Below are 25,130 nucleotides of genomic sequence, written 5' to 3'. Positions count from 1 at the left end.
AATACAGCCTATTACTTATAATACCAAGATGACCATGATAATGTGTTATCACAGTGGTATTGTAATCATGATTTAATTCTACATATGTTTTAAAGATTCACTGATGATCAGTATGTATGTAAGGTATGTAAATTTTCCCTTTAAAAAGATTCCCCAGAAAAATTCTGACATGTATTATTGTCAACACAGTATGTAACTTCTCGGTAGTCAGTACTGTAGTAGAAATGATGTTATTTTGTACTGTATTGAAAATTAGCAGTGTCAGCGAGTAAAAGATAGACTCAGTTATTATGGTTGAATGTGTAATTAGAAATCATTTAATGATCACAAAATCAGATCTGAACAGTACAGTTGTGATTGCTAAAGTAGTGGCCTTTATAATCTCATGTCTAAAGCTGGCACTGGCATTATGTTTATAGCCAGCGTCTGTATGCATTACTGCCCATATTGGCTGTAATATCTTGGCCATAATAACTTGAGACCCTCCAGTAAAGTAATGGCACCTTTCCATGACAATGGTAAATGTTAGTTTAAATTATATTTGCACCATAACAGTAGTATTTTACGTTCTTATATTTCCATGTACACAATCATATATGTACTGTATCCCAAATGTGGGTGCTTATACAAAGCAACAGACCATTAAAAAAATGTTCATTATTTAAGTGTCAGCAAGTCATCAGATCTTTTATTGCATATCAGGGCCAGCTGGTGCATCTCTTTTGACTTATAGCCTAACACATACCAGTAATGAACACATTAAATTGCCAACGAGAAATGGAAAAGGGACTGAATAAGTTATATCTGTTACATAAAAAAGATTGTAAGAAACCTACAAATATATATATATTATGGCTTAAAATTACAATATTTACTTACATGAAAATTACACATGTAAAAAGTTGTATACAAAGTATATCATTAAAGCATAAAGTAGTCTAAAGATTAAACTTGAGCTTGAGCTGAGCCAGGGTCCATTCCGTAACATTGAGCTCTGCTAGATCCTGTGGTCGCTCAGACAGGGCTAATTGAAGCTTCTCCAGGAGGCGGCCCCATGCCCAGCGTTCCTCACCACACACCAGGCTGACACTTAAACTGAATCTGTGAAATAAATACTCAGATAATTCCATAAAGAACATATGTTTATAGAGAAGCTGAATCAATACTGTACTGCAATGATTAGTTCAGGTGACCACCATTCCAGATAGTCCTCATTGTGTCAAGGTTATGTTCCAGAAAGTCACAAATCATTCCATACAATTGGCTTTGTAAAATATTAGGAAGTAGGCAGATCAGGGTTTTAACACTGAAATGGAAATTTAATGGGCAAATACCTGTAACTTACTGAAGACTTCATAACAAAAACAATAATAAAAAAGGTGATTTATGACTAGAATGTAATGTATATGATGGGGATGAGTGAGGCTGGTCACTCTCATCTTAAATGTCAGGACCAACTGCCTAGCTCCGGGCTTCTACGCTCCTCATGGGGCAACGCAGGATTGGATGATGGATGGATGGATGTACTGTATATGATGGTTATGCCATTTTCAAAATCAGACTATTGTTAAATTATTATAATAGAGGTTTACATTTGAGATGATCAAAATCCACCCTGGAAATTATTTTCTCCTTAAATACTCTGTTTTGATTCAGTATGGAACACTGGTACACATCAATATTTTAGACTGGCAAATGCATTTCTACATTAAAACAGTTGTATAGGAATATTATAGGTAGTAGGGGTGTAATGCTACATAGCTTATATGGGAACTCAAGAATTTTGTCATCAATGTAGTGTTACATAATAACGCTTACAAATGATCGAGAAACACAGAAATTAAGACTTAGCGATCACTAAAGTGAACAACTGATCTTCGAATGGAGAAAAGATGTAGAGTTGGTACAATCAGTAAGTAAACAATTACATCTCGTGTTTCTGAACTTGATTCTTCTGAATTCTCTTCTCTATGGCTTTGGCTTTCCAGTCATTCTCTGACTAGATATATCTGCGCTGTTTACTTATCCCCTAATTATACTGACTATGAAAAATTCTTCAACTATCTTACGTCTTCGATGGAACACATTCCATCCATTTCTCCTTTCTCTGAAATCTCCATTCTAGGAGATTTCAAAGCTCACCACCACCTTTGGCTCTCCTCTCCTTTCATTGATCCACCTGGTGAAAAAGGCTACATCATTTCTATCTTTAATGACCTACAGTAGATCAGCTTGTACAGCATCCTAACCATATCCCTGACTGCCTTGGAGAGAGCTCCAACATACTTGACCTCTTCCTTACATGTAATCCATCTGCTTATGCTGTTAATCTTTCCTCTCCGTTGGGCTCCTCCGATCACAACCTTATTACCTTAACCTCTCCTATCGCTCCGGTACAGCCTGTGGACCCTCCAAAGAAAAGTCGATTGTGGCACTTTGGAGCTGCGGATTGGGAGGTCCTCAGGCAGTACTTCTTTTATTTTCCCTGGAATAATTATTGCTTCCATGGCCAGGAGCCATCTAAGTGTGCCTTGCGCATTACAGAGGTTATTCTCTTGGGCATGGAAGCATACATTCCCTTCTCATATCCTTTGACTAATGCAAGAAAGCTTTGGTTTAATCATGCTTGTTCTAATGCTGTCCACAACAAGGAGAGAGCCTATAAAAGGTACCAGAGCCGACCCACCCCTGAATCACATCTTTTTTTTTGTTTCTGCCCGGAATCGTGCCAAGTCTGTTCTTCGCTCTGTTAAAAATAATTTCATCTGTACTAATTGCTCTCAACTCTCCAACTCAAATACTTCCCGCTCCTTCTGGGACCTTGCCAAAAACCTTTCCAACAACTTTACCTCATCATCCTTCCCTCCCCTTTTCTACTTTGGTTGATCTGTAGCTATTTCTTCTGCTGATAAAGCAGATCTCTTTGCTCAGACTTTCTCCCCCAATTCCACTTTAGACGATTCCGGTGCTGTTCCTCCATCACTTCCCTCCTTTGACTTCCTCATGGCTGACATTAAAATTTCTTCAGTTGATGTATTTCCTGCCATCACTGGCCTCAATGCCAACAAGGCATATGGGCCTGATGGAGTCCCCCCTGTTGTCCTCAAGAACTGTGCTTCTGTGCTTACACCCTGCCTAGGTAAACTCTTTTGCCTTTGTCTATCAACTTGTACCTTTCCTTCTTGCTGGAAGTTTGCTCTTATTCAGCCAGTCCCAAAGAAGGGTGACCATTCCCAACCCTCTGTCATCCACTTGCATTAACATCCTGTGTCTCAAAAGTTTTCAAGTCTATTTTTAACAGAAAAATTTTAAAGCATCTTTCCTATCATATCCTTCATTCTGATCGTCAGTATGGGTTCAGTCAGGGACGTTCCACTGGCGATCTTCTCACCTACCTTTCAGACTCCTGGTCATCCTCCTTTCGGGACTCTGGTGAAAGCTTTGCCACTGCACTTGACATCTCAAAGGCTTTTGATCGAGTCTGGCATAAATCTTTAATTTCCAAACTGCCCTCTTACAGTTTCTATCCTTCTATCTGTGCCTTCATCTATAGCTTCCTTTCTGGTCATTCTATAGCTGCTATTGTAGATGACCATCGTTCTTCTAGATCTGTCAACAGTGGTGTTCCTCAGGGCTCTGTCCTATCACCAACTCTCTTTCTATTATTCATCAGTGACCTTCTAAGCTGTAAATCGAACCTTATCCACTCATACGCTGATGATTCCACCCTTCACCTTTCCATTCGGTTCCTGCATCATCCATCTCAGTAGTTACGTCAACAAACAGGGGATAAGGCTGTGGCACACTTAATGTCTGACTTGGCTCGTATCTCTGACTGGGGTGAAAATAATCTTGTTGTTTTTAATGCATCAAAGATTCAGTTCTTACACCTATCAACCCGACAAAATCTTCCACAGGAGTACCCACTGATGTTTAATAATATCCAGCTCAATCCTGCATCATCCTTGAACATGCTTGGGGTTTCATTCACTTGTGACATATCTTGGATAGATCATATTACATCTCTTGTAAAATCTGTCTCCAAGAGATTGGGTGTGCTAAGCCGACTCCATGCCTTCTTTACCCCTGCACAGTTGTTGACTTTATGCACAGGCTTTATTCGCCCCTGTGTAGAGTACAGCTCTCACGTGTGGGGAGGCTCCCCACATACAGCTCTTCCCAGTAGGGTGGAGTCAAAGGCTCTCTGTCTCAATAACTCTTCTCCTCTTACTTGCTCCCTTCATCCTCTGTCTCTTTGCCACACTGCTGCATCTTTATTTCTTTTCTATCGCTGCATCAATAGTCACTGCTCCTCTGAACTGTCTGCTTGCTTCCCTTTACCTCTACAATGGGCACATAGCATCTGTCTAGCAACCAACATCCCTTTTCTGCCCAGCTCTCTAATGCAAGTGCTAACCATTACTCCCAGTCCTTCATTTTATGCAACTGGTCAGCTCTGGAACTGTCTCCCTCTGTCTGTATTTCCTACTTCCTATGATCTCCAGTCTTTTAAATGCAGTGTGTCCAGGCATCTCGAAATGAACGGATCTTGAATTTGGCTCTCTCTCTCTCTCTCTCTCTCTCTCTCTCTCTTTTTTTTTTTTTTTTTTTTTTTTTTTGAAGGAACAGTTTGTGGGCTTCTGGCCTTTGGTTCCTTCTTCCTTGCATAAAAAAAAAAAAAAAAATTATATAGTAAGGGTTACCTGTAGTACTAGTTGCCTGTTTAAGTAAAAAGCTTGCATAAGCATTCAAATTACACCCATCGTACAATCATACTGTTTAAGCCAGAACAGCATAACTCAGACATGCAATTACAGTATACCGTACAGTCACCCCAAGAAGTGATGGCTGAGTTTCAGATTGCTCCGGTCACTCTGCACTGCCATATGTTCAATGAAAACTTTGTTAATACAGTATAAGGGAAAAAGTCTGTGCCTTCATCACTTCATAGCAAATAAAATATATATCATGCTAAGAAGAATGTAAAATGCATAACACCAAGGCAATAATGTATCAGAAGTACACACTCAGATATGTTTCCCGATCTCAATGAAGTGTTTTGTTTTGTTTTGTTTTTAAAGGCTTCAACATGCTTGCATGCATCAGCCTTGGTCACCTAATGGTGGTACTCCATGCTGCTCAGTCTCTGGCAGCTTCCCTATTAAAACATTTATCCATGAGGTCGCACTCCATGGCCTCGTTCCAGGTCTTTTTCGGTCTACCTCTTGCAACCCTACCCATAACTCTAACACTTCTCACTTTCTGCACCCAGTTATCATCCCCCAGCCTCTCCACATGCCCAAACCATCTCAATCTACCTCTTCTCATCACAACACTAATGCACCCCAGCCCCATCCTACCTCTCAACTCTTCCATCGTAAACCTAGCCCCCCCCCCCCCTGGCCTCACACTCAAGGATGCACTGCACATCCACCTAATCATTGTCATTTCAGTACGTTTGAGCCTGCAGATATCCTCTTCATTTACTGCCCAGGTCTCACTACCATACAGCATTACACTCCTAACACATGCCACATACAAAGCTCCCTTAGCACCTAGGGAGAGCCCTCTCAGTGTCAGGAGAGGCAACAACTCCCCAAACTTCTTCCAACCACTCCTCCTTCTAGCCAAAGAGCTAGCTCCAGCCCCACCACCAGCATCTAATATGTCTTCCAAATAATAAAACTCTTCCACACACCCAAGCGACTCCAGCAAGATCAATCCTTTCACGCCTGACAATCTCCACGTGCTTTCCCAGACACACCGCACACATGAAATCAGCATTATCTCACAGTCTACCTCTATTACTGCTACATCTCTTATGCACCCACTTATCAGAAACATTGCACTAGATGGAATTATTTCCTACTTCCTTGAGGCAAATTGCACATAGCCACTCTCCCTCTTCTTTGACAGTACTGCCACCATCCATTGATACCATCGCTTTTGTTTTATTTGCATTTACTCTTAAGCCATTATGCCCCATACCATCTCTCCACTTCCTAAATAATTCCTCTGCCTCTCTTTCATTCTCTGCAATTAGCACCAATCATTGGCATACATCATCTCCCATGGGAGTCCATTTCTGAAGTCACTTGAGAGGGCTTCATGTACTGTACCATGATAACAACAAGGGGCTCAAGACTGACCCATGATGCACACCAACATTCACAGAAAACTCATCACTCAAATCTCTATTCACCCTTACCTGGGTGTGAGCAGCCACATACACAGCCATAACCACCCTATCCTGCCACTCCTTCATCCCTAAGATTTCTCATTTGTCTTCTTCACGACCTCCCTAGGGACCCTGTCAAACGCTTTCATCTCAACAAAAGCAAAGTACAGATCCCTTTTCTTTCCTATTTATATATTTTTCCTGAAGCTGTTGAACAATGAATATGGCATTAGTGGCCCCTTTGCATGGCATAAACCCAAACTTCATATCATCAATATTCACTCTTTCTCTAATCATACATTCTAGAACTCTCTACATGTGTAATATACTACTCCGTGCACAATGCACAGTTTCCCAATTTGAATGAATGTGTAATGTATTACTCCACTCATGGCACGCAATATAACTCCTATATGTGATGCATTTGCTTCCCAGGATTTCAAATACAGATGCTATAGTTTCAAAGACCAGTTAAGGAAAATTCTTGTGACTGCAATACACCACCTTATATTCAAATGCTGTGGTGATGATGAGCAACAATAAGGGTGCCGCAAAGATGAATTTATTGTTGGTAATGATACCCTACCTTTGGTAGCAGCAAGACCACTCTGCCTTTTATTCCTTGTTTTCCCCTATTATAATTAGCTACTTTATTCCCAGCTAATGCAAAATTATTTTCAGTTGTAAGGAGGTATGACAGATTTTACCCTTTTGTCTTACACTAGGCAATAAAGAGGACAGAACATGAATTTATAAACTTACAGTTCAAAAGCACATACTTCTGCTCTAGCTGTTAATTTGTAATATATTTCTTTTTAAATAAACCGGTATGTCCTGTTAACTGAAAATGCTGATTTGGAAGTTTTGAATCAGTGATCTGTTTATGAATCTCTGCATTTTCTTACTCTTACCTGTCATTTAAGCGCTAAAGGTACAAGGCTATGACACAAGTTGGCATTCTCCAATTAGCTCCGACTCATGGCAAATATTCAAGGTTCTTTCTATTTCATTCACTGATGGTCCTCTGTCTTATTGAAAAACTGGCCAAATGAAGTGTAATAACTGTATGTCTTTTAATAAAAGTTGTTTTCATTCATGCTTGTTGATCTAACCATGTAAAATAGCTTACTAACTTAATGCCGCTTTCCCGCTTTCTGTGGTTGTCCATGGAAACGAGAGAAATGGAATTAAATAATTTTAAATTATTCACTAATATTGTAATGGAACTTATTTTATAAAGAGCATTGATTAATTTTACTGTTTATTGAAGGTTTTTTCCTTTCAGTCTTACACTACTAAAAAATGATTGTGTGCTACCATACAAGATCTGAACTCCGCAAATTATTCCTGACTGTCCCAGAGCAATAGTTCTGAAATTTTGGTTAGTTCCATTTAGGATATCTTATTATCGTAACTAACTTGCTGCTTCCTACAATTTTGAAAACCAGTACTTTAGCATTTACGTATTGTTTCTGTAAATCCTACAGTTTTGAAAAATACCAGTACTTTAGCATTTAAGTACTGTTTTCAGTAACAGATATCAGGAGGAGTATGCATTATCACTGACCAAAACTTCTGGATCCTATGCTCTCACTTCTTAGGGTGACTGTACAATAAAAGTAGAAAGCAAAACTCACAATGCTTGCACTAACATGAACAGCATGGCTTGGTATTTCCTTTCAAAGGTATTTGCAGACACAAATCATGTTATCTCCTGACCCAGTTGCTTATTGCATATCACATACAAGTCTGGCTGGGTGACCTTGTGCCGCTATGTGATGGCCAGTTTTTATGGGGTGAATAGCTATTGGGGATTCATTGAGGATGCTGTTCGGCTGTCGTGGTCTTCTGTTGCCTTGTATGAGGTCTGTTCAGAAAGTATCTGGCCTTAGGCTCTAACAAAATAAATAGCTAACCCTGTTGAGCTAGGACACTAATCCCCCTTAAAGTAGGCCCCTTCTGACTTGACACACGTAGCCCAGCGTTCTTTCCACTACCTGAAACATTTTTCAGTATCTCCTGCAGATCCTTCATTGCATTTGTCATGATCTCTTCTCTTGTCTCAATTCGGGAACCTTTCAGTGGAGCATTAAGCTTGGGGAATAACCAAAAGTCATACAGAGCCATGTCTGGTGAGTAGGGAGCCTGCCAGACCTGTGGATGTTATGCTTGGCCAAAAATTCCTGAATCAGTTGTGAAGAATGGGCAGGGGCATTGTAATGGTGCAGCTTCCAACTTGCCGCTTTCCAAAGGTCTGGTCTCTTCCACTGAACTGCACCACGAAGACCACGGATAACGTCGCGGTAATAATGTTTGTTGACGAGTCTGACATTCTGGTGTGTATTTGTGATGCACAACACTACAGTAGTTGAAAAAAACTGTCAACATGTGAGTGCATTTCACCTTGCTGTGGATCCGTCGTGCTTTTTTTTTGGGCAAGGCAACCCTGCATGCTTCCACTGGGACGATTGTGCTTTGGTTTCTGGATTGTACCTGTAGACCCAAGTCTCATCTTTAGTGATAACAGCCTTCAGAAAGTCTGGATCACGATTTGCACACTCCAGCATGTCTTGTGCAATGTTCATCTGAGAGAAGGGATCATGATGAATACAATGAAGCACTTGCAGGAGATACCAAAAACTGACTCGGAAAAATGTTTCAGGCAATGAAAAGAATGCTGGGCTACTTGTGTCAAGTCAGAAGGGGCCTACTCTGAGGGGAATTAGTGTCCTAGCTCAACAGGTTAGCTATTTATTTTTTAGAGCCTAAGGTCGGATGCTTTCTGAACAGACCTCGTATATATGTTTGTATTTAGTTAATGATGGAGGATAGATGTTACAAGCCACTGTGTAGAGATGTTCATTTATTTACATTTGTGGTGATGGCGGGGACACAGAGTATGACTGCATGGATGGAATGGACTGTATGTTTTAGTAGTTAGTAAGCCTACATGTTCATGATGTCTTTGACTGGGAATACTTGTTAACTGATGAAGGTGATCTGTATTATCTTACGTGCTTTACACTTCCAGATTGTGTTTTGCATTTATTTATTTTTATTTTTTTCTTGTGTTCATGGATGACATCATGGGAACCTGGCATGAGTTCCCATGGTCATGCATGTGTAAGCCTTTTGTCACCCACTGATGGCAGTTAAAAGTGATACTGGGTGCCATGTAGCTTCAGCACCAACTGTGTGCCACCAAGTTACTTGGGCAAATTTTTTTTATGGCTGTAAGCCCTTACCTAGGGTATAGGGTTTGAAACTGGAGGTTTCCTTCTCCTGGATCAGTTGTCATCCAAGGCTAACAAGGTAGGCCAGCCTACCCTATAAAACAGACTATAGGTATGTAGAAGAGATATTGTATATATGAGTTTCATCGTGTCTGCGGCCACCCTTTGTGGGATTAGGGCGTCAGGCTATAGATAGATAGATAGATAGTTTCATCGTGTAAAGGAGATACTATATGTATGTGTTTAATCATGTAAAGAAAAAAATACTGTAAGTATCTACTATGCCTAGGCTTTGTGCAAATATGGATGAGTCCCCTGCAAGCTTTTCACCCTACACCACTCCCATGATAGCACCATCCAGAAATGATGGTCACCATGCACCACCTCCTGCCATACATATGAGTATTTTATTGTTGTCCAAATGAATAAAGTTCTCACTGAGTATGAGAGTAGTACTTGCACCCAAAATTCCAACATTACAGTTTACAGTATACTTTTGGTATGAGCTAACCCAGTATTTGCTGGATGATGTTGAGCTTAAAATGTTGGATTATTTCATACCAGTGTGTATCTTTGAAGTGTGGTCTTCAGCAATATAACAAAAATGTGCTGACCTTTTAGCAAGAGTAAGTGCTTGTAGCATGTTGACGACCATTACAACATCACTAACAGCGGGAGTGAAAGCAAGGAGTGTGGTAATTGCATCACCAAGGAGACCTCCAGCCACCAGTCCCCCAGCCAATCGTTCTGTGCCCTCTGCTGGCAAGCTTCGTAAAAGCTCCAACCGCTCAGCCAGATCCAGCCGCTCCCACAGTTGCACCAGACCCTCAGTTGTGGTTGGTGGATTGCTAATATCCTGATGAAGAATTTTATAACATAAGTACTGTTAACTATACTTAGATGCTGGCTAACCAGTCTCATTCTACTGTATTTTGTGTAGAAGTGCTTTTTAATAGTACAGGTGCACTTAAAAGCTACAGCAGACCTCGCGTAATTCAGCAGTTCTGGGGCTCTGCCACTGCTGAATTACAAGATTTACTGCATATTTTATTAACAGCTTGTTAATTGCTGACTGTAGGTGGCTGGCATATGTGAAGCACAACTATAAAGAAAAATACCCCCAAAATAAGCGCAGATGACTAAGCTGAAGCCAGGATTTCGGAGGCAGCAATGGTGTGTGAAAGAGTGTCTGTCTCAGTGGGGTTGTCGTGTTGCTGATAGTTCTTCCTCTTTTTTGGTTTCTCTTTCCTTATTTTCTGGACATCCTTAGGTAGAAAAATTGTAACAGTGATGACATAAATAATATATAAAGGAATAAAAAATTTAATTGTAAATCCCATTTTAATCCAAATAATGATATTGTATTCACTACTGCCAGCCCTCCATATTTACAGGGGTTATGTTACAAACATCCTTGCAAGTAGTGAAAATCCACAAATAGCTGGTGCCCTCACAATACTGCCCCTGCTATAGTAGTAGTAGTAGTAGTAGTACTACTACTACTACAGTGAGGCATCAGGGGTGTATGGAGGTTGCTTCTTGGATGGACACTGCATTTGCATCCCTCCACCAACAAGAGCACCATAGTAGGCCCCACATCACCGTGTTATTTGGTTATATGAATACCACCCAACACTGTAAATGGCTTCCACCCCAAGAAACCATTGGGCGTGTCACTCAGTGTAGAGCCACCCTGTGAAGAAGCAGGCAGCATTACATCAAGAGAGTGGATGATGGCTGCCAACACCTACCATACTACTCCCTGCAGTCATAGTTTAAATATGTGGTTACCTAAAAACCCTTCACAGTACTCATACATTAGCATTTACTGGCACTTGATCAAAGTGTATTTTGGGATGCTTTAACAAGGCTGATAAACTCTCTCAAAATAGCTTTAAATAAATGTATTTTGAGATGGCTTGTTAACCCACAAAGAAATGAAACGGCAAACAGCAAATTTGTGAATGTGGAGGGCTGACCAATAAATTCCACATAAATAAATCACTATAATTCATGTGCATGTCCAGAGGAGACTCTTGACAACTTAGACAAGTAAAGGTACTAAGAGAACACCTCTCCCAATGCAGTGCATCTTGTAGGACTCAAAACCAAAACAGCAAAGGAGAAGAAGAATCATTGTAACAAAGACAAGCAAGGGGGTTAAGGGAATGCCTTTCATATTAGGATGCATCCTTCCTGTGCCAAAATCTTTTTATAAAAGGGAGAAAAGTGTATACAGATTTGATCAGCATTTATGAATTAGCTAACGTACAAATACTGTACTTACGTAATGGCAATCAGCAGGATATACAGAGTTCTCAGTGTCCTGAGGTGGAGGCTTACTTCTTGTTTTAGTTGCTGAAGAAGCAAGGGAATTCCAGATAGATGGTCGGACTTTATTTTTATCATTTTTGTCCAGTGGCTTTAGATGGGCTCCTGAAAATGAGCATGATATGTTGAACTTTTTCATGCTGTCCTAATCTGATCTAGAAGCAGTTCAAAACTGGTACGCTGGTAATTATAAATATATATCCACAAGGACTGTTGTTGCTTTGACCCCAGGAGCTTATGAACATGAACCCAGTGAACAGCAGGCTAAAGCTGTTACTTCTGCAGCCCACCAGCCGCCTTTCAGGGGATAGGGAGGGAGCTGAGGTCTGTATTACATGACTGTATCAAAGCCACCACATGAAGGTATTCCTCTCCAGGATTACAATACTATTTATACTGTACTTTACAGTAATCTTATGAGTAAATTTTAAAATAAACTGCCTCCAAATATAACTTTCAGTAACTCTGGTCATTAAAGTATATGTTGTAACATAACTTTATTGTAGTGATATCCTTAATAAATATGTTTTACAGGCACTACCTCATTTTTCACATATATCTATCTATGTATCTATTGCCAGATGCCTTAATCCTGTAAGGGGTGGCCACAAACAAATTGCCTTCATGTCACCTGGTCCCCCACCATTTCACTGCCCTGCCCAGCTCACATCCCCCTCTCATACCTCTCCGTATCCCTTCATCTCATCCTTGGCCTCCCCCTCCCTCTCCCTCCCTCCACCTCACACATACACTCTCCTTGTTAGTCTCTTGCTCTCCATCCTCTCCACATGGCCAAACCACCTCAGTGTATTTCTTGTAATGCTTTCTAACACATCCACACCACAATGTTCCTTCACTTCCTCATTTATCAGTGTCTCTCCATGTAACTCTACACGCTTCGCACAAATAACTTATTTCCACTGCTCTCACTCTCGACTTGTGTCCTTCCAGCAAGGTCCAAGCTTCACTTCCATTTGTTAAGAGTTAGTATCACAATTCTGTCATGCAGTGGCTTATTTACTTCCATGCTCACTTCCCTGTTTCTTATCACTGCTTTCAAAGATCCAGCAGTCTTCTTCCTTATTGTACCCTTTCAAGTACTTACCCTCCAAACTTCCATACTTACTCATCACAGTACCCAAGTACTTAAATATAATTTTCCATTTCCTCATCATCCAACATCACCGTATATCCAGTGACTTTATTTCTCTCGAAGACCATAACTTTACTCTTCCTGACATTCATCTTTAGATTCCGTTTCTTAAACAGTCTTCCAGACTCATTCACCAAGCCTTGCAGTTCCCATTGTCTTCTCTTAACAGTACAGTATCATCAGCAAACAACAGTACAGGGAGTTTCCAAACTTTGCCTTCTTTCATTAACACCACTCCATCCACTGCCCTACCGTGTATCTCTTTTATAACCCCATCCATGAACAGATTGAACAACCAAGGAGACATGACACATCCCTGTTTCAATCCAACATTTGAACAGAAAAATTCACTCAGGTCACTAGCCATATGCAATGCAGCCTTTTAGTCCCCTCATACATACACTTCAGGGCATTCAACAACCTCCCATATACTCCATATATTCTTAATATTTTCGACATTCTGTGCGTATCCACCCTGTCATATGCTTTCTCCAAATGCATGAAAGCCGCATGCAACTTCTTTCCCTTCTCTAGACTTTTCTACTAAAGACCTAAGAATGAATATCTGATCTATGCAGCCTCTTCCCTTCCTAAAACCTCCTTGTTCTTCACCAACTAATTCCTCTGTTATTTCCCTAACTGTCAATAAGTATCCTACCATACATTTTTCTTATTACCGGTATACTAAGAAGACAAATGCCCCTGTGATTACTTTTCCCCCCTTTTCCTCTGTACAGGGGAGTAATTACACCTGACTTTCAATCCTCTGGGACCGTACCTTCCTCCCAGGCCAATCTGCACATCTTCCATATCCATTCTGTTAGTATCTCTCCCTCATGGTTCAGCATTTCACCACACTCTCCATCAATTCCTGGGGCTTTCCCCATTTTGACTTTCTTCATTGCCTCCACTGCTTCCATCCTACTGATTAGTGATGTCTTCTTGTCTTCTCACCTCCCTCCTCCTCCCAGTCATTCCTCAGCCACTTATCCTTACACCACTTTCATTCTGTATGTTTAACAGTTCTTGAATGTGTTCTTTGCATCTGCTAACTTTTTCTCCCATCTCCACTAGTATTCTACCATTTTTATCTTTCATTCCCCAACTAACTTCTTTGGCACCCTGTCTAACTCTCCTTACCTCTTTCCAGAACATTTTCTTCCATTCCCTCCACTTTACACTTGAATTCCTTCCAAATTCATCATCCACTCTTTTTTTTACTCTCTCTTACTAATATTTTCACCTCTCCGTTCCTGTCTACATATAACTCTCTTGTCTGTTTCCCAACTTCCTCCACGTCCCTGCTTCCCATCCACTCACAATATGCTTTCTTCTTTTGTGCCACAGCTTGTCTCACCTCTTCATTCCACCATGCTGTTCAGATTTCTCTTCACCCCACACACCATCTCACATGCTGCACAGATTTCTTTTGTGAATATCTTGCACACACCTTCCACCTCCCCCATCTGCTCCAAATCATATTTACCCAATCACCCCTCCACTTCTCTCTTACTGTATATTCTGGCTCTTTTCCATCATCTTGCAACCTTTCTACCCTCCTTGTATGGACTACTTCTTCATGTCCTTCCCTCCTCCTGTTCCTCCATTTTATATGAACCTTTGACTTTCATTACCACCACATGGTGGTCAGAAAGTCCACTCCCCCAACCACTGCATGCTCTTGCATCCATTACACACCTCATTCTGTCATCCACACACACATAATCAATCACTGCCTTCTGTTCATTCAGTTCACCATCCACCCTTCTCATCACTCGCCATGTATACCTGTGGATCATTTTGTGTCTAAAGAGGGTATTGGCTATCACCAACCCCCTACCCATACAAATGTCCACTAGAGCACTGTCATTCTCTTCCGTTTCTGCAGGCATACCCCACTCACCAACTACTCCATCTGCCTTCACTTTCCCTACTTTTCCATTCATATCTCCAATCAAAAACACTCTCTCATTCCTTTCAAACGTTTCCATGCATTCTTCCACATTTGTCCAGAACTCTTCTTTCACTCTACTTGCACGATCTTACGTTTGTGCATACACACACACACACACAATCACCCACATTTGTAGTCCAACTTCCAGTCTTACCCACACAATCCTTGAGCCAACTGTACCATGTTCTTATAACCTCCTTCCATCTGTTGCTCACAAAAATACATACTCCTTCTTTTGCCCTCTCACTCTCACCTACTCCCATGCATATACCCCATCCATCTTCCCACTCTCTCACACTCTTACCTCTCCATTTAGTCTCAGTTATTCCACATATGTCCACTTTTGCACCCTCAAGCCAGCTGGACAATTTCTATCTCTTTTACCTCGTCATTCACACTCCTTACATTCCATGTCGCAATCCGTATCATGTCCTTTGTTCAGTCCTTAGTCGTCACCTGTTGGTCAGTCCTGGTCCGAGGCTTCTTGTTCATATTTTTTGTTAGTTGTTTTTTTGGGAGGGGCACTAATCCTCCGTCAACCCACTTGCTGTCACATAGTTGTTTTCTGGGGAGAGGCACTAACCCTTTGTCAACCCACTTGCCGTCATGTAGTTCAAGTTGGATGCTTGTTGATGACAATTTCTTGCCAAGAGGGAATGGAGTCTTTGCAGACTGGTTCAGTGTTTTGTGATGTCTGTGAGTGGGCATGTCTTAAAGTTAACTTAGGTAAGTGTAATGTGAAGGTTGGTGCGACAGAAGTTGACTCACACTGTGGTAAGTTGGTGAATGGGGAGGAGAGTGCATTATTGGTAATATACTGTATTAGTATCAGTAGTGCCTAATATACACCCTGAGTTCTACAGTAGCTGTATATTACAGCCTGTTTCCTAAGCACCTCTTCCTTACCTGCTTTATCTGCATACAGCACATTAATATTCTCTTGTATGCTATTAATGGATATTGTCTATATTAAAAATACATAAATAACTTACAAGACAAAAATAGGGTGTAGCCAATAGCCTATTCAAAATAAATCACTAATGATGAGGTGCTGTCGTGTGAATAGGAACCTAAGCATATGATTTTCTCACCTAAAACAAGCTGCCGAAACTCATCATATGTTGGTGCAGAATGAATTGCTCGAAGTTTGGCTGCATTTTCTGCTGTATACCGGCGATCAGCTTCCAGTCCCGCCCTTAGCCTGGTCTCCAGTTGACTTGGATCCACACTACCCTCCCAGCCACCACACGCCATACTACTGTAGTGCACAAATCCGGCCAGAATAACTTAAAAACTGAATAGAGTAAAATACTTTTCTGTTCACTTTTACAGATGAGTACTGTTGCTACTATTTAGTGTCACTTTTTAAAAATTTATTTTGGTCCCTTATCAATCACACATTCTAATATATTACTTTGTGTATTCAGCAACTCTAGGTCCAACTGACTGTTTTTAAGTTACTGCCATTAACAACAGGTAAAGTGGCTATGATATGGTACTAAAACAATATATACTACTGAAGTTACTGGGTAGGCATAAATAATGCTACTTTGTTCGCTGCACAAACTATGGTACTGGTACAATGTATGTGGTGATAAATAAACAGTACACTATGATTATGCATGGCATGTTATTCCCCACTCAAAAATATATAAACTACGGCATCAAATAAATTTTATTACGATAACTTTTCATAATTTACTTTTTTTTTTTTTAAATAAAGAATATAAAGTCTTGCTGAAATAGAACACCTTTAATTTTGCTTAATGCAGTATGGTAATTTTTAGGAACCATCTACAGTATTGTATTAAGTGAGGTATAACTGTGCTGGTGGTAGGTGGGGGCACTCACCATCCACTCACTTGATGTAGGGCTGCTTTGGGTGTCTACCCTTTCCTCTCTTCCTGCCTTCCTCTTCTTTCATTCATTCTTTTCTTTTCCTTCTGCCTATGGTTGACTTTACACTCCCTCTTCTGTCTTTCTTTCCTCTTCCTTCTGCCTATGGGTGACTCTACACTGAGTAACAAGCCAAATGGTTTCCTGTATGGCAGACAACCATTTACTATGCTGGGTGGTAACCATATGACCAAATTATGGCACCTGGTGGTTTAGTGGGTAATTAAGGCGCTCCAATCGGATTGAGCCTGTGTAGGTTTATATCCAAGCGGTGGTTGGGGTTTATTGCTCACATAATGCCACTCAGGTATGAGTAAGGCTGGTCACTCTCATCTTAAATCTCAGGACCAACTCGCCTAGCCCCGGGCTGCTACATTCCTCATGGGGTGGCACAGGATTGGATGATGGTTGGATGGATGGATTACTGTACACATTAGAACACAATAAGTAAAACAATTACTGTACATATGCTACATCGAAAAGAAAGAAATACACTTACACTGGGTATTCATTACCAACGTTTGATGAATGATCTATGGCACTGTATTCGTGCTTAAAAGAAAATAACTTCCATGTGATGACATACTCAATTTTCATTTTAGTCTTACTCTCCACACAAATTACTTCAGCTTAATAGTGAGTTTCAACTAGAAGGGATAGATAGAGCCTTTATTAGCCAATGAAGTTCAGAGGCTCCTCCACTTAAAACTGTTGGTGTAAGTAGCAAAAGCAAGTTGAAAAATACATAACTAGATTGAGTGGATAAGGGAGTTGGTGTATCACTGAGTGGGGTATGCAGCAATGTGTGTTTTAAGCCGGGTGAGTAGCAATGTGTGTTACGAGTGGGGTATGCAGCAATGTGTGTGTCAAGTGGGGTAAGCGGTGTAATAAGTTTTTGGTGATTCTGTACAGGTAACTACTGCTGGGGCTCCTCGTATGTCTGAGGCTGATTCTGTGGGCTTCCTGGAGGAGACATGTGGGGCTAGGTAGCCTCATGCCAAAGAAGAATACCATCACCTCATGCAGTTTCGGTGGTTTTCAGGTTAGTTTTTAACTTGTTCAGTAAAATGCTCTGAAATGTTCCCCCCCCTTCTTTTTTTTTTTTTCAGCTTAATACTCTGGCTCCAGTGAATCACTCCGCTGAATTTTGTGGTGGTTGCCAAAGTGGAATGTAGTATGGTACTAGAGTTGTCCTGATGACAAGAGTTACGGTAATGGTACCAGTATTACTGTAATTCAGTCCCTTGTCACACTGACTCACTCTCAGCTGGATAAACTCATGTGGCAGGGCAGTAATGCAGTTTTATGTTGCTACTCCACTCGAGGTACTGGTACTATCTGAAAACGAGGAGTTCAAAATTGATTTTTGCTGAAAAAAGCCTAGGTCAGCTGTTAGACCACAAATACTGTGATGGTCCTGTGGAAGTAATGGCCTAAATCTGCATTGCCATGCCACTCCAACCAGATATCAGACGGATGAATGGTGTGTACCCCCAAGAATTCTGCCTTGTAAACACTGTGCTCTCAGAGCACATCGGATGTTGTTACTATGTTGCATAACTTTTATTTACAGTAAATTTGGGCATTCATTCCTAGCTAAATTTGTGAACAGGGTGGAACATAGGGGTGGGGGGGGGGGAAGGAATAGGTTGCTAAAATATATTAGTTTAACTAATGGGAAGTGGTTGAAATGATGCAAGTAAAACATCATTTTCTTTTTCAGTAAATGACAATGTATAAGCTTGAAAGAAAAACATTGTGGAGGAAGTTCCATGTAACTGGTACTAGTCTAGCACCACTGGTAAAACTTCACAGGCATAGAAATTCCACCTGTCTTATTACATTTTAAGGAAAGTAACTTTAGCACAATAGGCCATGCAACACAGATACCTGCTTGTTGCTTTTAGGATACAGAATATATATATATATATATATATATATATATATATATATATATATATATAAAGGATATTTAAGGAAGCTGCCTGGAAACTTGCGGCATCTTGTTTACTGATGATTTTACGTTGTTTAACTGGATATCAAAACCCCTTAAACCCCCTCTGATTTCAACCACCTAGGATTGCCACTCCCCCTAACATTGAAAGCCCCCAGTTCCTGTCAGACCAAAGCTTTTAACCTAACCTATCCTATTCAGTGTGCAAGACCCATTTCAATAGGAAATTTGGAAGACTTGTGACCCTGTGTGGTAATGTAATAATGCACCATTAATTTACAACATTATACGAAGTTGTTACCAGTCACTCACCTGTTCTACTAACCGCTGATGATTATTAATTGTATTACCAACTTGCTAGCCTAGTTTGGGGTCTGGATTATATTACACAGAAGTGGAGTTATTACTTGGATGATTTTTTGTGTTTGTTTCGCAGAAGTTTTGTACTTCACCTTTTATTTACAAAAAGTTTATTACAATTTCGTTCAGTGATCTGTCATGTATGTTCCTATATCCCCGAGATACAACATATCAAATCGACAACCATCGAAACAGAGATGGTGGATGTTTTGTTTGTGTTTTGTTGGCTGTCACTTAAACTTGAAACACCTTTAATGATATGGGTCTGCGGCATTGGAGGCCGCACTACGCACCACTTTCACACCCTCCACATCAGTTCAGTCTAGACGGAGTAAAGAAAACAGAAAATAGGTCGACCTTGAAGAGATGTAAACAACACCCCCCCTGGCTTTCGTTGAAGTGCCAAACTGTACCTAAAGAGAGTTCGTGCGTTATATCAAACTGGTCGCTTTCCCCACAAAATTCATCACTTCTCGAGTATCCGGGCAGTTTCCCTTTTATCCTAGTTATTGCCTGCTGTAATGCTAGGTGTTTTAGGGTCGGCTTCCCGTCCCTCTAACGCCTAGTGTGTAGCTGGGTTCTCTTTCTAGACCGGAGCTTAGACAAACAGGAGAGAGGCAGGACACAAAAACTCAAGGCAACAACCTTACAAGTGCATTCATAAATTCTGCAGTGGAACGGGTAGATGTCACGAATACAGATACTATCTATCTATCTAGATATTATCTGTAACGCCTAGTGTGTAGCTGGGTTCTCTTTCTAGACCGGAGCTTAGACAAATAGGAGAGAGGCAGGACACAAAAACTCAGGCAACAACCTTACAAGTGCAATCATAAATTCTACTGTGGAACGGGTAGATGTCACGAATACAGATACACTGGACAATTATAATTCTTAGGCCTAGATATGGGTTATTAGTATCGTGCAGAATACTACCCAGGTCAAGGTCGGGCAAGGTGAATAGCACTCAGGGCAGAGGTTTATATACTATTATTGCAGGAAGTCTAAGTTTTACGATGGTACTATTTCACAGTTGGCAATTATTACTTTAACACTGGGGCCTGTGTATGATTTTAGTATGATGCGGCGTTATCTGATGGTAGCGTATTCACTGTAATAGACCCGTTTTTCACTGCTTGGCCGTGTTCACGGTTTGACTGTTACTTTTATTCTCTCCACCACTTTTATATTGTCACTGGTGCTTTTCCCACTGACTTCCTTTATATGGTTAATTTAATGCTCTGCCTTCACGTCACCAAGTCACGGACACTGTGCTTTCACTGTCACTCCTTTCGGGTCTGGGCGTCGTGGCGGTCAGGTACAAGGGCGGCGAAGGTGACCCAGCCTCACTACTGACGGGGCTGGGTTCCGCCGGGGGCCTTTGTGTTCAGGGGCCACGGGATCACGCGTAGGGGCGTCCTCTCTCGTCCGTGGCTGCGGGTGGCGAAGGGTCCCGCGCTTTCGGGGCTTGGGGAGGGAGTACGGCCCTCAGGGCTGGGGCCGAATAACTGCCTGAACTTCTCGCTCAGGCGCCTGACGGAGGACGAAGATCTCCGGCGTCTGGGTGTAGGGAGGTCCCGCCCGGGGGTTCTGGGGGCGGTCTGGGGGTCCCGAGGGCTGCGGTCCCCGGTGCTCGGTGGCGCCGTGAGGAAGGGGCTGCGGCGTCGGCCTACGTCGGGGTCCGTCAGGTGAGTCCTCTCCAGATCCGGCTGCAGGGAGAAGAGGCCAGGGGAAGTCACGGGGCCTCCCCAGTACTCCCCCAGGCTGGGGACTCCCTCTGAGTCGTAGTTGGTGAACAGGAGTCAGCACCTGACGGAGGAGCGGCTACAGGCCGTCTTCCGCTGTAGGGCCTGGCTACTGGCCGTGGCCTTCTAGGGGCGCAGCTACAGGCTGTCGCTAAAGCCCGGCTTCTGGCCATGGCCTGGGGAAGGGAGCAGCTACAACCTGACTCAGGGGCACCTTCAGAGCGGCTACAGGCCGTCTCCTTCAAGAGGTTTGAGCAGCTACAGTCCATCTCGGGAAGGGCACCTTCAGAGAGGCTACAGGCCATCTCCTGTTTTCCCCCAGAGCAGCTACAGGCCGTCTCCTTCAGGAGGGTTGAGCGGCTAAAGGCCATCTCGGAAAGGACACCTTCAGAGTGGCTACAGGCCGTCTCCTGACGAAGGCGGGAGCAGCTGCAGGCCGTCTCCTGTTTTCCCTCAGAGTGGCTACAGGCCGTCTCCTTCAGGAGAGTTGAGCGGCTATCGGCCGTCTCAGGGATGCTGACAGGAGCTAGAGTAACAGCTCCACCCTGATGTTGTCGAGGGTCGGGTCTCCCGCAAGTTAGTTGCAGTTTCCTGCTATGGTGGCGGCGGGCAAGTTGCGGGTCATAGGTGCGTGCAACCCGGGCGGACTTACGTCCCTCTCGCACGGAGCTGGACCGCGCGCTGTCTACCTCTCCGTGGGCTCTTTCTGGGGGTGTCATGATGTTTTCAGAGCCCAAACCCGGCATTTTACCTCCTTTATAACACGTTATGCATGTGATTGCAGTGCAAGTTTCTCATATTCTTTTTGAGAAAGTTTTGAAATAAATCTGCCTCACTCAAACCATTAATCTGAAGGCACCCTAAAGGCCCTTTCAGCTCATCCCAGCCATTTCCTTGTCTCCCATGACCACTTTACCCCCCTCACCCTACATTTTTATTTCTGGAAAATAATTCAGAATAAACCATTACCGCACTCGGTCTTCAATTCCTGTGCCTCGCGCCATTTCTTTACACCTTCTCCCCGACATTTTCATTCTTAGAAGGTATTTTAAAACAAACTTTCGTTGCACTCAAACCACAAATCCTATAACACTAATCTTCACAGGGTACTATTTTTCTGCCCCTGCCCCACGGCCTACCAACTTCCCATCCCATCTCACTCATTTCTTTGCTCACCAACCCCCCCTCCCCTGCGACGGTTTCATGGGGCGACACAGGTCACGCGGTCAACGAATGCACGAGGTCATCGTGAAATTCATTGAACAATCTTACGTAGCATCAGTGATCGCTTTTCCATTAAACAACTTTTCGAAGCAGTTTCCTTTTTTATTTCAGTTTTCTTGATCACCGCAATTGTAAAACTCAGTATATACTGTATATAGGCTGGATGAAATATGGCATTTGTTTTAGGTAATTACATATAACACTCAGCTTCTGTGGCTCACTCAGCTGAAAAAGCTCGTTTGGTGTTAGCTGGAAGATTTCGTATAAAAATGAATGTGCTTAACATCCACATGAACTTGTCGTATGTAAAGTAAACCTGAGGAGAGGATCATGGGAGAAAGAGAGAGATGCTTAGAGTGAATAAAATGAGAGTGGAAAATAAGGACACGAAGAAACCAAGTAGATAGCAGTGAGTTAAAGATTTAGAAAGTAGTGTCCATGACTTGGGAGCGAAGGAAGGTGTGGAGTGCATACGAGTACATAGAGGGTTTGGTTAGTAAAATGCCGAATAGTTTTGCTGAGGGCATCTCAACACTCCCAGAAGGAGCCTATGGAGGGGCAAACAGAGCGCAACCTGACTCCAGGTGACAGGGACATGAGTCTGCCCGGGCCGCGCGCCTCTGTGACCCGGAACTCGCCCGCCGCCACCATAGCAGGAAAAAGAGACTACCTTCTGGGCGAGCTGACCACCAACAGGATTTGGGGTGGTGCTATTACTCTAGCTCCAGGCAGCACCCCTGAGACGGCCGGTAGCCGCTCAACCCTTCTACAGGAGACGGTCGGTAGCCGCTTTGGAGGTAATCAGGAGACGACCAGTAACGTCGTCAACCGCTCCCGCCTTCGTCAGGAGATGGCCAGAAGCCGCTCTGAAGGTGCCCTACAAGAGACGGTCGGTAGCCGCTCGACCCTCCTACAGGAGACGGCCGGTAGCTGCTCTGGAGGTAATAAGGAGATGGCCAGAATCCGCTCTGAAGATGCCCTACAGGAGACGGCTGGTAGCCGCTCGACCCTCCTACAGGAGACGGCTGGTAGCTGCTCGACCCTCCTGCAGGAGACGGCTGGTAGCCGCTCGACCCTCCTACAGGAGACGGCCGGTAGTCGCTCTGGAAGTAATCAGGAGACAGCCAGTAGCCGCTTCCGCCTTCGTCAGGAGACAGCCGGCAGCTGCTCCGAAGGTGCCCTACGAGAGACGGCCAGTAGCTGCTCTGGAAGTATTCAGGAGATGGCCGGTAGCCGCTCTGAAGGTGCCCTAGAGATGGACGGTAGCCGCTCAACCCTCTTACAGGAGACAGCCGGTAACCACTCCGGAGGTAATCAGGGGACAGCCGGTAGTTGCTCCGAAGGTGCCCTCGAGTCGGCCTGCAGCCGCTCCCCCACACAGGCCACAACCAGTAGCCGGGCCCTTGCGATGGCCGGTAGTCGCGCCCTTAGTAGGCAACGGCCAGTAGCCAGGCTGTACGAGAGGAGACCACTGGTAGCCGCTCCTCCGTCAGGTGCTGCCTCCCCTTCACGAGACTACTACCCAGAGGGAGGTCCCAGCCTTGAGGACTGCTGGAGAGGCCTTGTGGCCCCCACTGGGCTCTACTTTCTACAGCCAGTCCCTGAGGGGCCTCGCGTGACGGACCCCGACGGAGGCCGACGCCGCAGCCAGCTCCTGACGGCGTCACCGACCACCGGAGACCGCAGCCCGCAGGACCTCCAGACCGCCCCCAGGACCCCTGGGCGGGACATCCTCACACTTCGACACCGGAGACCCTCGTCCTCCGTCAGGCGCCTGAGTGAACAATTCAGGCAGCTGTTCGGCCCCAGTCCAGAGGGCCAGACTCTAGCCCTGAGCCCTCAGAGCGCGGGGCCCTTCGCCGACACAGCCCCGGACGAGAGTGGACGCCCCCATGAGTGATCCCGTGGCCCCTGAATACGGAGGCCCCTGGCGGAACTGCCCTGTCAGTAGCCGGGCTGAGCTGTTCCCCGCCGCCCTTTTCCTGGCCGCTACCACGCCCAGTCCCGATAGTGAATGACGATGAAAGTACAGTATAGTGATACAGTGAAGCGAGGGCTGAGCAGTGAGTTACTAGAAACACTGGAAGTCAGAAATACAACCTGTCAGTGTTAATATAAAAGAAAGGTGACAGCGAACGCGGCCGAGCAGTGAATAAAGTGTCTGTCTGAGTGAACATAATTCCATCGCAGTGACGTAGCCTCACGCTAAGACCAATCGGGGCTCCCAGAACCAAAGTAATGATTAACAGTGTAACAGTGAACTCAAGTAGACAGCCCAACAGTGATAACAGTGCCTCGGCCCCAGTGAAAGTGAACTCTACTTAGGATTAAAGTCTAGACTTCCCACGAGCGACAGTGATTTCTCAGCCCTAGGACTCCTCTTTGTGCCTGATCTTGTCCCGAATAGTATCCTGCGTGATACTTCTCCCCACAATCTAGACAAGGTTTATAATTGCCCAGAATAATTACTCTTGTGACATCTGCCCGTTCCACTTGTAGAATTAGACAATACACGTGTAAGGTTGTTGCCTAAGTTTTTGTGTCCTTCCTCTCTCTTATTTGTCTAAGCTCCGGTCTAGAAAGAGAACCCAACTACACACTAGGCGTTAGAGGGACGGGAAGCCGACCCTAAAACACCTAGCATTACAGTTAGGAATGCGAAAGATATGTTTGGCATTTATGGATGGCGCACGAGAGAGGAACGTATGATATAGAAGAAAGAGCAGTGTTGAAGGAGGAGTAAAGTGGTAGGACGGATTCAAAAATTTAGTTTACATTAAAGAAAAGGAACATGCTGAATGTGCGAGATATGTTAAAAGATTAGTCAATAAAATGGAAGGAGGAACGAATTTACCAATGAAGAGTTTGAAAGGAAAATAAATGTAAACATTCCGTACAATGGGACACCGTTACTCAGTGGGGGAACGAGAATGTAAACTTGAATGTGGAAAAATTGGACAAATATGACATACGGAAATGAAAAAAAACACGCACTAAGAGGAAAGTAAGTTATAGTTTAAATGGAAAGGTAATTAAGGAATGTGAATGATACACGACGATAAAATAGCAGTGACCGAAAACAAGGTGGTCCATATATAACGC

General features: G+C 43.3%; 2 protein-coding genes across 2 annotated transcripts in view; one reads left to right on the top strand and one right to left on the bottom strand.

Annotated features, from left to right (window-relative positions):
* Positions 1 to 379: 379 nt before the first annotated feature.
* LOC145408241 (dynein axonemal assembly factor 19) lies at positions 380 to 16,103 on the bottom strand. The gene is made up of 4 exons (XM_080279000.1): positions 15,941 to 16,103; positions 11,699 to 11,847; positions 10,026 to 10,267; positions 380 to 1,101 (listed from the first exon to the last, which is right to left on the bottom strand). The coding sequence occupies exons 1-4, from the start codon at positions 16,101 to 16,103 to the stop codon at positions 939 to 941; spliced, it is 717 nt and encodes a 238-aa protein (XP_080135126.1). The 3' UTR covers positions 380 to 938.
* A 7,817-nt stretch (positions 16,104 to 23,920) lies between these two features.
* Positions 23,921 to 25,130, top strand: part of LOC145408206 (uncharacterized) — a 25,224-nt gene continuing 24,014 nt past the window's right edge. Inside the window, exon 1 of the mRNA XM_080278962.1 lies at positions 23,921 to 24,038. Within this exon, the coding sequence (XP_080135088.1) occupies positions 23,921 to 24,038 (118 nt within the window). The remainder of the gene's footprint in view (positions 24,039 to 25,130) is intronic.

The sequence above is a fragment of the Coenobita brevimanus genome, chromosome 76 (assembly GCF_032717465.1).
Source record: "Coenobita brevimanus isolate Jiangsu-jjx chromosome 76, ASM3271746v2, whole genome shotgun sequence".
NCBI classification, from domain to species: Eukaryota; Metazoa; Arthropoda; class Malacostraca; order Decapoda; family Coenobitidae; genus Coenobita; species Coenobita brevimanus.
This window is presented reverse-complemented; position numbering and strand designations above follow the sequence as displayed.